This window comes from Alosa alosa, chromosome 14 (genome assembly GCF_017589495.1).
Source record: "Alosa alosa isolate M-15738 ecotype Scorff River chromosome 14, AALO_Geno_1.1, whole genome shotgun sequence".
NCBI lineage: Eukaryota > Metazoa > Chordata > Actinopteri > Clupeiformes > Clupeidae > Alosa > Alosa alosa.
This window is the reverse complement of record NC_063202.1, coordinates 15,260,726-15,276,145: the sequence shown is the minus strand read 5'-3', so window position 1 is coordinate 15,276,145 and position 15,420 is coordinate 15,260,726. Positions and strand designations below refer to the sequence as shown.

Genomic DNA, 15,420 nt, shown 5'->3' with positions numbered 1-15,420 from the left:
TTTTTTCCTCCTGAACTCAAGAGTAGCAGGATCCATGTCTCTAGGGAATACTCCACACATGTTTTACATGTTAATTGGACATACTGCTCGGAATCAGTTTGTCACCATATGCGCCGTGCAGTCTATCAGTCAGTACAGGTACATCTCAGAAAATAATATTTCAAAATGTATTTCAAAAACCGAAACTATTGTATCATCTAGATTCAACACACAACCTCAAAATATTGAATAAAAATATCAAAATATTGAATAAAATATCATACAGACCTGAGATCTCCAATCAGCTAATTAATGAAAATCACCAGCCATGGTTTCCTGAGCCTTTAATCTCTCTGTCTGGACAGGGAAATGGACTTTTCCATGACATTACATTTTTTTGAGATGCACCTGCAAACAGACACACATGCTTTGGAACTTGTGTTCTAATCACCAGCACGTGAATGAAAACAGTAAAAAGTGTCGTTTAGCGCCATTGGCCAAGTTGTTCTCCTTCTTCCCGCTCTGTTCTTCCTTGTGATAACGAGCTTGTGTATTAACACCTGTGCTCTGTCGCTGCCCTCAGCTTGCTGCAGGCTAACCCACTGCCCTCTCTCTTCCTCCATCTTTCTGTCTGTCTGTTTATGCTTCTGTCTTTTTCTCTGGTTCTACTCCTACTGTCTCTCTTCCCTCTATCCTTCTCTACCTCTACCTCTCTCTCCCTCTCTCTTGCCTTCCTCTCGGTTTCTGCTGTGTGGCTCTGGGGTGTCACCTGGGCAGGGCGTGACAAGAGCTCCATGTGGGACCAGCTGGAGGATGCTGCCATGGAGACCTTCTCCTTGAGTATGGCTTACTGCTTGTCTCTCACTCCCAGCTCTGGGTGTGCTTTACTGTGGCATGGCTGCATGCTGTGTGTGTGTGTGTGACTGTGTTTTTGTTTGGTTCTGTCTGTTTATATGAGCGTGTAAACTTGAGTTGTGTGTGTTTGTATATAATTGAACAGGAGAACAGTGTGAATGGTGTGTTTGTGGTTTTTCTATATTTGTTTTTTTGTGGTGGTGAGCAGCATGCCACTAAATAATGCATGTGTTATGAGTGGCTCCTCTCCTAGCTGAGCTGCGGCTCTATCTGGCCATGCCGAGTTACTCTAGTGTGCCCTTAGCTGCACTTCAGCTTCACTTATTTATGATGGCAGTCATGCAAAAGCTAGTGCCAACGCTAACACTTTAGAGGAGCTCTGCAGGGGAGCTGAGGACTGCCTGGGAAGAGCATGTCAGGTCAGCTGACAGATATGCAGTGGTAGCTTATGTTTTGCTCCTGCAGAATGTGTGTGTGTGTGTGTGTGTGTGTGTGTGTGTGTGTGTGTGTGTGTGTGTGTGTGTGTGTGCATGAGGGTGTTGTGTGTGAAAGTGAAAGGGAATTATAATTTATATATATATATATATATTTAGATTTCATAAATCTCTTGACTTGTGAATGTAGCTGTATCAGACATACTGGATGTCTTGCTACACATCGGAAGATGTGTGCACGTGTGTGTGTGTGTGTGTGTGTGTTGCGTGCATGCATTCATGGGTATTTGCATGACAGGCATGAATAAAATGAATGAATCATTCATTATTAAGTGTTTGTTGTGCTCAGAGACCATCTGCGGTAAGTTTGTTGTAGTAAACGTGTGCGTGTTCCCCGTGCGTCCGATCAGCATGCGTAATGTGCCCCTGCAGGCAAAGAGCGCTCCACTCTGTGGGACCAGATGCAGTTCTGGGAGGACGCCTTCCTGGACGCCGTGATGCTGGAGCGGGAGGGCATGGGCATGGACCAGGGCCCGCATGAGATGATCGACAGGTGGGTAACCCCACGCTCGCTACCCCTCCGGGGCCATGGCCACACCGATAGCACTGTGGGGGGCAGCTGTGGCACCCGCGGCAGCATCATGACCACACGCGTCACGCGCTCCACATGCATCATAGAAACACGGTTTGATTCTGGCCGGCAGTCGTTTCCCGGTCTTACTCCATCCCTCTCTCTTCTACTCATCTCATTCCTGTGTGTGTGTGTGTGTGTGTGGGCGCGCGTGTTTGTTTGTGTGTGTGTGTGCGTGTTTGTGTGTGTGTGTGCGTGTTTGTGCGTGTGTGTGTGTGCGTGTTTGTGCGTGTTTGTGCGTGTGTGTGTGTGTTTGTGTGTGTGTGTGTGTGTGTGTGTGTGTGTGTGTGTGTGTGTGGCCCCCCAGGTACCTGTCCCTGGGTGACCACGACCGAAAGCGGCTGGAGGATGATGAGGATCGGCTCTTAGCCACACTACTGCACAACATGATCGCCTACATGCTCATGATGAAGGTATGCCACTGGGCTGTAATACACATGAACCTCTCAGCCACTCCAGGTAGTGGGATCATTCTCACAGCTTTTGTGTGTGTGTCATAGGTAAGCAAGGCTGATATTCGGAAGAAGGTGAGGCGTCTGATGGGCAAGTCTCACATTGGCCTGACGTACAGCCAGGAGATCAACGACATCCTGGACCGCCTCAATAACCTGGTAAGGAGACTCTGTCCTGTGTCCTTTCTCAAGGACGGGCCATTCATTATGACCCTCGGGTCAGGTGTGTTAAGGCCAACCCCACTGGCGACAACATTACTGTCTAAGGATTTGACGCTCAAGAGATAGAAACATTTTCTAAACGTTGCCGTCTACACGTGTCTTTGCTCCGTTAAAAATAATATAGTATTATTTACTATATAAGTATATATAAGTATATATACTTTTTTGATCCCGTGAGGGAAATTTGGTCTCTGCATTTAACCCAATCCGTGAATTAGTGAAACACAAACAGCACACAGTGAACACACAGTGAGGTGAAGCACACACTAATCCAGCGCCAGTGAGCTGCCTGCATCAACAGCGGCCGGGGAGCAGTGAGGGGTTAGGGTGCCTGCTCAGGGCACTTCAGCTGCAGCCCACTGGTCGGCGCTCGAACCGGCAACCCTCCGGTTACAAGTCCAGAGTGCTAACCAGTGGGCCACGGCTGCCCCTCAAGAGTTCTGCCCCTAATGGAGTTCTAAACTTTGGCGTCACTTGAGGCGCGTCAGACGCCGCTAGTGGGCGTTGGCCTTTAGACCCGCCGTGTGCAGAGCTGCTGTGCTGACTGTATGCCCTCTGTCTCAGAACGGCCGTGAGCTACCCATCAGGCCGAGCGGCAGCCGACACATTAAGAAGCAGACGTTTGTGGTGCATGCTGGGACAGACACCACAGGGGACATCTTCTTCATGGAGGTGAGTCAGTGCACCCATCAGCCCAACAGGCAGCCAGTCTGCCTCCATATGGAGAGAGTGAAGCATTACAAACATGTTGGTGGACTCAAGGACAAATCGTTTACTGAATGATACCGGTTAGAATCCTAGGAGCAGTTAAGTAAGGGATAATGTATTGTCTGCCGGTAATTATCAGAAAATAAGTCCCTAACTGGGAGAACGGGAACCCCACGCCAGAAGTGATTGGTTTTGCTTCTCACCTGAAGGACTTATTTTCTGATAATTACTGGCTTTATCAATACATTATCCCTCTTATTACCTGACTACTTACCAAAAAAACGAAAAGAAACCTAATGATTTTGCTACCGCTTTTGTGTCTTCCTCCGCTGACAAAATAAAATAGTTCGGCCACACAGATAGAACTTGACAGTTTCAGGTATTTTAGCGTCTTAACTAGCTTTCCCTTTCAATGAAATTCCATTGCAATAAGCGAACGGAATTTTTGAGTAATAAATTAATTTAACTAGGTCCCGAGTGCCCACGAGGACCAGGGTTCGAGTCCAACCTGGGTCATTTCACGATCCTGCTCCATCTCTCTCCCACTCTTTTTCTCAGTCCCTCACTGTTCTTTCGAAATATAGACATAAAGCCCCAAAAAGTATACTTATACTTCTTTTTTATTAAATGCAAGCTGAATGACCTTTGTAGTGTCCTTAAAAATGTCCCGTGCAGGGGGTTGTGGTGCAAGCAGGAACATACATACCACATTCAGGTGTAAGGGCCAACGGGTCTCGGGTTTTGATTCCGACCTCGCGGTCATCTCCCAATCATCTCACATCCCGCCTCCCTCCTACTGTCCTGTCAATCTCTACCGTCCCAGTCTGAACTAAAGACAGAGGGGCAGCTGTGGGAGCGGGCCAGGTGTGATCGCGCTCTCTCTGTGTCTGTGGTTCTCCTGCAGGTGTGTGACGACTGCATCGTGGGTTGCCAACAACATTGGCAACGGTAAAATGAGCGCTTGGTGGTGCTTAGAAGCTCATCAACATGACCCCATCAGTCCCAAGACCAAGGTGCTGTGTCTTTTGGCGGCCGAAGCGGCCAAGAAAACCAGCTCAATAAGTTCTACACTAAGAGGTAGGTCCACACTGCCATCAACTATTAAGGTATTCTATTGACACAAGTTATATTTTGCCATCATTTATTTGGTCAATTTTGTGAATGAACTTTATGAATTAAAACAACACACATATTACTGTAAGAATAAAATCTTGGCCCCGGCCGTAATCGCTAACTGGTTGGGCACCTGCACCGAGACGCCATGGCGACTCGGCAATGATTCCCCCCTGTGGTCCTTTCCCGGATCCACCCTGACTCTCTCTCCCACTCACTTTCTGTCATTCCGCCACTGTCCTCTTTGCATTATAGGCATAAAGCCCCAAAAAGAATACTTATACTTCTTTTTTATTAAATGCAAGCTGAATGACCTTTGTAGTGTCCTTAAAAATGTCCCGTGCAGGGGGTTGTGGTGCAAGCAGGAACATACATACCACATTCAGGTGTAAGGGCCAACGGGTCTCGGGTTTTGATTCCGACCTGCGGTCATCTCCCAATCTCACATCCGCCTCCCTCCTACTGTCCTGTCAATCTCTACCGTCCCGTCTGAACTAAAGACAGAGGGGCAGCTGTGTGGGAGCGCCGTGTGTGATGCGCTCTCTGTGTCTGTGGTTCTCCTGCAGGTGTGTGACGACTGCATCGTGCTGCGCAGCAACATTGGCACGGTGTACGAGCGCTGGTGGTACGAGAAGCTCATCAACATGACCTACTGTCCCAAGACCAAGGTGCTGTGTCTCTGGCGACGCAACGGCCAAGAAACCCAGCTCAATAAGTTCTACACTAAGAAGGTAGGTCCACACTGCCATCAACTATTAAGGTATTCTATTGACACAAGTTATATTTTGCCATCATTTATTTGGTCAATTTGTGAATGAACTTTATGAATTAAAACAACACACATATTACTGTAAGAATAAAAATCTTGGCCCCGGCCGTGCCGCAACTGGCTGGGGCACCTGCACCGTACGCCGGCGACCCGGGTACGATTCCCGCCCTGTGGTCCTTTCCGGATCCCACCCTGACTCTCTCTCCCACTCACTTTCTGTCATTCGCCACTGTCCTCTTTGCATTAAAGGCATAAAAGCCCCAAAAATATATACTTTTAAAAAAAAAAAAAAGATCCTCCTTAAATCCTCCAAATAATGTTGGTGGTGCATAGTCAGGCTTTACATCTAGTGCCATGGATCTAATCTTGAATGGGTGGTAATGCAGTAATGCAGGTGTGGATCATCAACAGTGGCACAATATTGTCATCTGTTCAGGGCATATGCTGTAGAGCAGCGGTCCCCAACCACCGGGCCGCAGCACATTCCTAACCGGGCCGTAGCCTACGACATGAGTTTAAAAAAATGCATGCAAACTGAACTAAATTTAATTCGCAATAATGTCACGTTTTTACATGGCATAGGCCTATATGCAGTTGTTTGATTGCACGATGTTTGCATTTTCTTGAAGTCTATTTTCTTACGCCTGTCTGTCCCCGCTTTCAACGCCACTTCACTTGATCAGTTCTTGGCTTAACGGTAGTGTCACACAAAGTTAGCTAAACTGCTAGAATGAGCAACAAAAACAAGCATCTTTAGCAGGTCACTGGCCAGAGTGTTTGAGTTCGAGAGCCGCTGCAGAGATTTCTTACAGAAAAAGTCACCGTTAGCTGCACATTTTAGTGATGAGGACTGGGTGTCAAAGCTTCGCTTACCTGTGTGACATATTCGGGTTGCTTAATGACCTCAACCTGTCACCCAGGGAGAATGATGACTGTCTTTAAACTGGCAGATAAAGTCGCTGCATTTAAAGCCAAGCTTGATTTGTGGGGACGACGAGTGGACCGGGGTGTATTTGATATGTTCCAAACAGAATCAAACCGGTCCATGGTACATAAAAGGTTGGGGACCCCTGCTGTAGAGCACAGAAGGGTTTCTTTTTCCGCAATTGCATTTTCTTTATTGTGTCCCTATATCGTCCTCACTGTCCATAGTCTCAACAGAACACCAGAGGGCGCTCTTCTGTAGTGAACGTGATCTGGTTTTCTTTGTTCTTCCGTGCAGTGTCGTGAGCTGTACTACTGTGTGAAGGACAGCATGGAGCGGGCAGCTGCACGTCAGCAGAGCATCAAACCAGGTACTGTCTGGAGGAGTCACTTAGTTTGGACCAATAGGAGGATGTGTGTGAGACTGTATGTTCATACAGAAACTTGCTACCCCGCACAGTGCTCAACTTAATGCTCGTAAAGGGAAAGACACACTGAGTGTCAGGGTGGAGGGTGTGTGTGTGTGTGTGTTTGTATTTGTGTGTGTGGGTGTGTGTGTGGGGTGTGTGTGGGGTGTGTGTGTGTGTGTGTGGGGGTCTGAGTGTGTGTGTGTGTGTGTGTGTGTGTGTGGACATAGAGGATTTGAGTACTGTGGTGTGTGTGTGTGTGTTGTCCAGGTCCAGAGCTTGGGGGCGAGTTCCCCGTGCAGGACATGAAGACCGGCGAGGGCGGCCTGCTGCAGGTCACTCTGGAGGGTATCAACCTTAAGTTCATGCACAGCCAGGTAAGGAGGCCCGACCGATGCCGACGCCACTGACCTCACTTCCTGCATGCCTCAACCCTCTCTCTCTCTCTCTCGCTCAGCCTCAGTATCAGGCTCCAGCACCATCAGACCCCCAGCTTCAGCCACTCAGCCCCCTCACCTCTCGGGCCTCTCTCTGCTTGGGGCTTCCTCTAAAAACTCACAGAATCACAACACACATCACTTAAAGGGACTCTTTCCCAATAGTTTTCAGGTCTACTAATCCCAGGGCAGAGAGAGGATGGGCTCTCGACCCCTAAAAGACTAAGCGAGAGCTCTGAAGTACACTTTGAGCAGTAGACTTGAAAACTTTTGGGGAAGAGGGTTTTAGGTCTGTTTTCATTATTATTATTATTATTATTATTATTATTATTGGGGGTGTGATTGTGATCAGTGTTTTCAGCCCCATGAGTTGTTTGAGGAAGAGCTTTTGTATTTTGGCCTTCTTTAATTTGCCAGTTTTGTTATTATTTATTTGCATTGTCACTTGCAGTTGTGTATATACAGTATGTGTGTGTTGTATATGTGTTAAACTGTGAGCACATTCAGCAAATACTCTCTGTCACTATGAAACCTTAAATGTGGTGCCCAAAACCATACTTTCAGTCTGTCTGTGCGTGTGCGTGTGTGTGTGTGTACTGTAAGATCTGAATTTGATGTGGGTGTTCAAGTGATTGCTTTCTTATAGGGGGTTCTCTTGTGGTTGGGTCATTCAGGCAACTGACAGGTTTTGCCACTATGCTTTGCTAAGTTCATTCATTTTTATATATGAAGCGACTGCACGGTGTCATCAAAATAACTTTTTTGAGGCGGCCATCTTTGTAGTTTTTTCTGAAATAACCCATTTATAGAAGTTCTGTGTTTTCCATCAGCTACTACAGCATGAACTCCATTGCCATTTCACCACCCATACAGCCCTCAATAACAGCTCTCAATAGTACTAGATAAGGAGGTGGGGTGCATTTGGATGGTGTGCAGATTCATGGTTGTTGCATCACTAGAATAGTATAGCCTTTCAGGCACCTGTAATTGTTGTTATGTTGTTATTACCATGTGTAGTAATAGTATATAATTGTAGTTACACACAGGAAAATATGCTTTTTAGTCCTTGTGCAATTGGTTGGGGACTTCCCATAGTGGGCAAACCCCTGACTGTCTCAGACCCAGCAAATTAGTGTCAGTGTGACAACGCAAGTGGATGATGCATCACAGCCATCACACTGATAAGCAGCAACAATAATTCCTTTATGAACATTTTACTTGTCAATTGGACACCTTCCTTTGTCGGTGTTTTTAATGTCACATCCTTGGTGAATTGCCTTTTTCCATGCAATCATCATAAGGTGCAATTCCATAGACACGACAAAAGCTTAGGCACTCCTATACCCACCTTAAAGGGCCGTTCACTCCAAGAACGATAACTATAACAACATCGGCAAAAAAAAAATATTGTTTAAGCTAATATGAATGATGATGTCCACACATAAACTATACCGATATGCTAAAACATTAAGAACAATATCATGGGGGATCATTTTCAGAGCGATAAAAAGCTGTCAGCCAATCATAATCTCATCGAATTTTAGCCATTACATTCATCAACACAGGGACCTTTATTCCTAAAGAACAGAACAAGGTTCCCCTTTAGGGCCAGAGTATCTGTCGGGAAACAGTTGTTCCCCTTGCCTATGATTGTCAGGATGTACACTTCACGTCGTAGTAGATACAGTACACACCTCCAGGTCCTCTCTTTCAGCTCTTTCATCATTCTGTGTTCTTTTGATTGAGTAAAGACATCCCAAGCTTGGAATGGAAGCCTACCTCTTCAACTGCCTCCTCTCAAATGAGTCTTTCTACTTCAACCTGTCATCTGTTCTACATGGCTCTTGCTGACAGCTAGCTAGTTTCTACTTCAGCTTAGTTAACAGTGTTGCCGTTGGATATCCTGTGACTACCTGCCAGGTACATTTTTGAAGAAATCTGTTACTCTCTCACCTGCAAAGTGAGTGTGTGTCCTTCTGAAGTAACATGTGGTCAGCAGTACTTTATAATCGGCCCACCTCCTGAGCTCTGCTCTCATAGTTACGCCTCCTCGTGCTGTTTTCCAGTGTGTTAGGTCTCTTAGGTACACTAGCCTCCATTGATGGGGCCATGCCACTTTCTGCTGATCAACACTCTACACTGGCAACATTATTTTCATCCTACAGAGGAGAGCCCATCTGCTGAGAACAGGTCCTGTGGTGAGATTTTCAGGTTGCTGATGTCTTGGGCCTCATGCATTTTTTTACATTGGTCGGACAGTGCAGTTTGTAAAGCATTCTCTGCAGGTATTCCATTGTGTGTCTGCTGACCATGTCTACTCTTAAACACTCTTACTGGTGAAGGTGGTGTGTGTTTGTGTTGTGTGTGTTTGTGTGTGTGTGCGTGTGTGCGTGTGTGGTGCGTGGCGTGCGCGTCGCAATGCGTCGCGTCGCGCGGGCGCGGCGCGTCGCGTCGCGTCGCGTGCGTGTACTAGTGCGTGCATGCATCTCAGGGAGTGTGTGTGTGTGAGAGAGAGTGAGAGAGAGTGCGAGTGAATGCATGCGTGCGTGAATGCGTCTCAGGTAGTGTGTGTGCGTGTGCGTGTGCATGAGTGCATCTCAGAGTGTGTGAGTGTGTGTGTGCATCTCAGGGAGTGAGGAGGGGTGCCAGCCCTCTCTGCTGGAGGAGGAGGCATGGAGGGTAAAGGGGGTTGGAGCAGGGCAGAGCCAGAGCTCTAGTCTCACACGCTGCACAAGGTTAAGAGTAATCCAACACTGCTGGACACATTTAGGGCCCTCATTTCAATGATGGGCAAAGAGCAAAGTGTTAAGTCTAGCAAAAGTTAATTTAATATCTGGGCAAAATCAGTTTAATACCATGGGCAAGACCTTAACTCCAAAATTTAATTTAATATCTGGGCAAAATCAGTTTGCTCATTTAGTATCTGGGCAAAATCAGTTTGCTCATTTAATACCATGGGCAAGACCGTAACTCCAAAAGTTAATTTAATGTCTGGGTAAAGTCAATTTGCTAAGTTAACACCATGGCCAAGACCTTAAAGGTGCCATGTGCAATGTCCGCCAAAAAATCAATTCATACTCCACATTCCATAGAAGATGGGGGCAGTATACCTCCAGAAAGTGAGTTGGTCTACCCTAGAGTAACAACCGAGAAACGTGTATTGCAGTTTGGCTGGTGGTTATTTTGCCCGTGATAATACCGCCTCCATGGCGAAACTGGTATTATGACACCTGTCGGGCTGTGGCTAGTAATTTAGCATGCTAATTCAGGTTGATATCTCTGCAGCACTATACCTTGTCATTTTTTTAATGACATCATCACCCTTATTTCTTCTCATTCTTTTGATGCATCTAGCTCATTTTTTGGATATTTTTACCTCAATTCTTACACATGGCACCTTTAACTCCAAACATGGTTGAATCAGCTCAGTGCTCCCATATGCCACATGATAGCTGTAGTTCATGCCCGAGAACTTTGCCTGTTGATAGACTTTGCACTTTGCCCACTATTGAAATTAGGGCTCTTAGTCTTTTTGCTTTAGGAATACAGTTACTTGTACATCCCATGGCTTTATTTATCATTTTAGATATTTTTTTTTTGGGGGTTGTTCTGTTCTTTATTGACCATTGGTACTGATCCTAGTCCAGCTCGTAAGGGTGGGGAGTTAGCCTAGCGTCTGCTTGAGCGCTGGCGGGTGTTTTTTTTATTTCTCGTGCTCTTCTGTCCGATAATAATCCAAACCGTTTCTCTCCCATGCTCTCTCCCCCTGCAAGGAGCGGAAGGTACACGACTTCTGCTGTCTTTGCTTGTTAGCAGTACCTCTTCTTCTCCTCTACTGTTTGTTTTTGCTTTTCTTTTTCTTTTCTTCTTCTCCATCCGTAGCTCTATGGCAACCTTCAGTTGTAGTGCCACTTGTCTCTCTTATTCTTTTGTCATGACGGGATTTCCATGTGTGTATTGCATGGGCCATATGCAGTCAAACCGTAGGGCAGCGAGGAAACTCCTCGGGACATAGTGGCCCATAGTGGACATAGTTTTCAGCAGGAGAGCCCCATAGCAATTTTCTTTTCTCCATTCACAAAAAAAGACTCTATTCCAGGTACATGTCTAGCAGACCCCAGTGGGTAAATTTAGCATCCTGATACAGGTGAATCACTGCAGGGTCTCAGTCCCAGTCACCTCATGTAGTAAGAATCGGAGCGGTGGCGTAGCAACATATGCCACTATGTCATTCAGCTCCCCCTGCCTTCCCATTGAACCCCATGTTCATGTAAGCAACTCCACATGGAAACCTGCACCGTCCACAGTCCTTTTCTTTTATAGCTTTGAAGAGCTTGCTTCTCACGTGCTGTCATAATTTGTTTTAAATATTACTTTCCTCATAGTTCTTTCTTATTTTTTGACTGTTTCTGACTGTTTAAGGTTGTCATTTCTCTGAAATGTTTGGTTTGGGCAAGTGACATTGAGTAAGTAGCTAATGGTCTGTCTGTTCTTTTTTGTTTGTTTTTTCGTTTTAGGTTTTCATAGAGCTGAATCACATTAAAAAGTGCAATACTGTGAAGGGAGTCTTTGTCCTGGAGGAATTTGGTAATTACATCATTTTGATTCTAGGTCTGTACACGACACGGCAGTAACTCAGGTCCCTTGGCATGCAGATGGACACCAATGCATTCCAGCTTCACAGTTAGCTTTAGCCTGCATTAGCACAGTAGCCTGTGTGTGCTAGCTTGTGCCTGGCATGTGGTAGCGAATGAGGTCAACCTTTTGACTGTCCCAGATGGGAGTTTTACTATGGTATTTGATATTGTGACAGAAGCATTTCCACTACCTCAGGGTCTTAGATCACTACAAAGCCAGCCAATCCGACAGACAACTGGTTTCAGTAAAGGCCTCGTTTACAAGACACTTTATATGATCAGACTCCGAAGTTAGAGGAGAGGCAGATTTGGATACAATGAACTTGTGTATAAAAACATTCTGGATCTTAATAACGAAGAGTTGAGCAATAATTAAATCAGCCACAGCTGTAGGTGTCTTGCCATTTGTAGTTACACATTCAGAACAAGACCACATGGAATCGGGGCGAAATTCGCCAATTGGCTACCTCTCAACTTGTTAGAATTGCTTTTGGCAATCACACTGGCAAGAAAATCACAAATGGTCACCCCTGATCTGAGGACATAAACAAGTGTAGTTCAATGAATCCGTCAGGAGCTGCAGGTGAGTATGGTGGTAGGGAGCACAAGAAGAGCCCACGCTATTCAGAACAGACAAGGATCACAGGCCTTTAGGATTGAACAGGGTACACTGGCCGTTAGGAGAGGACAGACAGGGATCACAGGCCGTTAGGAGAGGACAGACAGGGATCACAGGCCGTTAGGAGAAGAGAGGATACATAGGCCTTTAGGAGAGGAAAGGGATCACAGGCCTTTAGGAGAGGACAGACAGGGTTCACAGGTCTTTAGGATCTAACAGGGTTCACAGGTCTTTAGGATCTAACAGGGTTCACAGGTCTTTAGGGGTGGACAGGGTTCACAGGTCTTTAGGATCTAACAGGGTTCACAGGTCTTTAGGGGTGGACAGGGTTCACAGGTCTTTAGGATCTAACAGGGTTCACAGGTCTTTAGGATCTAACAGGGTTCACAGGTCTTTAGGGGTGGACAGGGTTCACAGGTCTTTAGGGGTGGACAGGGTTCACAGGTCTTTAGGGGTGGACAGGGTTCACAGGTCTTTAGAGGTGGACAGGGTTACTGCCGTGTCTCTGTGCTTCCTTTTATTTTTCGTAATCCGTTCCCTCATCTTTGCTGCTATGAAAACCTTCATTCTCCTGCAGGTAAAGTGCTGTCACCTTTCTCTCTCCCTCCCTCTCTCTCTCTCTCTCTCTCTCTCTCTCTCTCTCTCTCTCTCTCTCTCTATCTCTCTCTATCTCTTGCTCCCTCCTCTCTCATGTGCTTCTCTTTCTCTGTACTTCTTTTCTATCAACAACCCCTGAATATTCTGTTCACCCATGTCATCACGGCTTCTTGTCTTCACCGCTGGTGTCCTCTGGCTCCACGTCCGCTCTTGTCCCCCCTCACTGAGGGTCACTTATCCACGCTGTCTTTAAAGACCCCCTCTAGTCTAACCCCCGAGGCCCCCTGAACCCTGGACCAACCAGCGCCTCTCCTCCTCCTCCTCCTCCTCCTTCTCCTCTCCTGTCTGCTCCCTTACAATACTACCTCTGCCTCCTTCCCCCCCCTTTTTTTTTTTCTCCAGGGAGGTGGGCGGTGGTGGTGGTGTTGCCTTGTGCGTCTTGTACTGTATGTCTCCGTCATAGTTTGAAGGTTCGGAGGGTGGAAAGTTCAAGGTGCTTGTTTGCATGACCTCTGAATGCAATGTTGACTGTTGTGATGAAGTATGAGCCCAGCACATGATCCGGGGCTTTTGGAAGTGGACATAAGCAGCCGCCGTGGTGTCAGTAGTGGAGATGATAATGCCATTCCACTCGTGTCACTGCCCTGAGCCACGTCTGTCCAGCACATAAACACCACAGGCAAGACCAAGCTGCCCTTTAGGTTGAAAGTATAGAAGTAGAAACCTTTTTGTTATTGGGCCTTTTTCCAATACATGAACTAAGCCTAGTCCTGGACTTAAAGCTTTTTTTTTTTTTTATTAAAGTATATTTTTTGGGGCTTTTTATGCCTTTAATGACAGGACAGTGGAGAATGACAGGAAGTAAGTGGGAGAGAGTCAAGGGAGGGATCCGGAAGGAACCGCAGGGAATTGAACCTCGGTCGCGGCGATCTGATTACCGAGGTGCCCCAGCCAGTCGCGCCACAGCTGGGGGCAGGACTTAAAGCTTTTGTTGGAGAATAGAGAACCCTTATTGAAGGTTCTCTTCTCAGAACTAGGCTTACTCCATGTGTAGGAAACTGGCCCATAAGGTTCAGTCTTTAAACATACACGTGCTTCATTTGGTACACCTGGTTCATTTGATGGTGTCTTTGGACCCCATGATCCAATTGATGTCCCTGGCCGCACACAGCTCGAGCTGACCACACAAATGGACTCACCTGGCTCATGGCGTCAGGTTTGCACCCTCAGACCACAGGCACACAGACCCACTAACCTGTCAGCACGGTTTTCCCCCTCTTCCCTTCTCCTCTCTCTCTCTCTCTCTCTCTCTCTCTCTCTCTCTCTCTCCTCCTCTCTGCTGACCCCCCCGTCCCCCTGTCCCTCCTCCTGGCTGTTGACCTCTGTTGAATTGTGTGTTCTGTTTCTCGCACCTGTGGTTGTAGTTCCTGAAACTAAAGAAGTGGTGATCCACAAGTACAAGACGCCCATGGTGAGTTGTGAGCGCGTGGCGAGACACAGGAACAGCATTTAAACCACAAGCTCATTTTAAATGAAACACAATAGTCATTTAAAAGATTAAGACTTCAAATGTATCAGAGTACAAGGCAAATATTTCATATGAAGGTTCCAGACATTGATGGATTCCCTCTGCTTCTCTCTCTTCCTTCTCTCTCTCTCTCTCTCTCTCTCTCTCTCTCTCTCTCTCTCTCTCTTCCTTCCTCTCTCTCTCTCTCCTCCCTCTCTCTCTCTCTCTCTCTCTCTCTCTCTCCTCCCTCTCTCTCCCTCTCTCTCTCTCTCCCTCTCTCTCTCTCTCTCTCTCTCTCTCTCTCTCCCCTGGTCCCAGGCACACCAGATCTGTTACTCCGTCCTCTGTCTCTTCTCCTACGTGGCGGCGGTGAAGGGGAAGGAGGCTGAGGGCAAGCCCAAGCTGCTGTCTCCACGGCCTCTGGCCAGCTAGCTAGTCTAAACTTCTCTCCTGTTCCATCTCATCCCATTCCAGGCACGCGCTGCGCCGCGGCGCAGCGCGACACGCACGCAGACGCCAACACACGCACTGCGCTGCGACACGCGATTAACACCGCGCACAGCGATATCGCTGCGCTGCGACGCCAAGACGCTAACGCCAACACTGCGCACACACACACACAGCACACACAGACACATCGGCAAGCATACCACGCATTACCGCCAACACACACCGCGCGAACACACACGCACGCGAACACACACGCACACCCACGCGAACACCCACGCACACCCACGCACACCCACGCGAACACACACACACACACACACACACACACACACACACACGCACGCACGCACACACACACACACACACACGCACGCAGCGACACGCATACACACGCGCATTACCGCATTACCCACGCATACCTACGCACACCTGCAGGGGCAGACGCGACGCGATGACGCCGCGCCACGCCGCGCGCACGCATTACGCCACAACACACACACACACACACACACACACACACACACACACACACAGATGCTTAGGACATGCTCAACCTGCTGTCCCCACAACCACTGGCCATGGCCAGCTGTTTTAAAGCCCCCTACCATTCCATTTTCCATCACATTCCACACACATAGACACACACACCCCTCCAATGTCCTGCTCACTCCAGCACAAC

The 15,420-nt window shown here is 47.4% G+C and overlaps 1 protein-coding gene across 1 annotated transcript in view; it reads left to right on the top strand.

Annotated features, from left to right (window-relative positions):
• madd (MAP-kinase activating death domain) overlaps window positions 1-14,765 on the top strand; it is a 58,135-nt gene extending 43,370 nt beyond the window's left edge. Inside the window, 12 exon segments of the mRNA XM_048263042.1 lie at window positions 757-819; window positions 1,701-1,821; window positions 2,207-2,312; window positions 2,400-2,510; window positions 3,138-3,245; window positions 4,961-5,125; window positions 6,386-6,458; window positions 6,765-6,871; window positions 10,705-10,713; window positions 11,449-11,518; window positions 14,209-14,255; window positions 14,610-14,765. Of these exon segments, the coding sequence (XP_048118999.1) occupies window positions 757-819; window positions 1,701-1,821; window positions 2,207-2,312; window positions 2,400-2,510; window positions 3,138-3,245; window positions 4,961-5,125; window positions 6,386-6,458; window positions 6,765-6,871; window positions 10,705-10,713; window positions 11,449-11,518; window positions 14,209-14,255; window positions 14,610-14,723 (1,094 nt within the window). The 3' untranslated portion in view covers window positions 14,724-14,765.
• The last annotated feature ends 655 nt before the right edge of the window (window positions 14,766-15,420 follow it).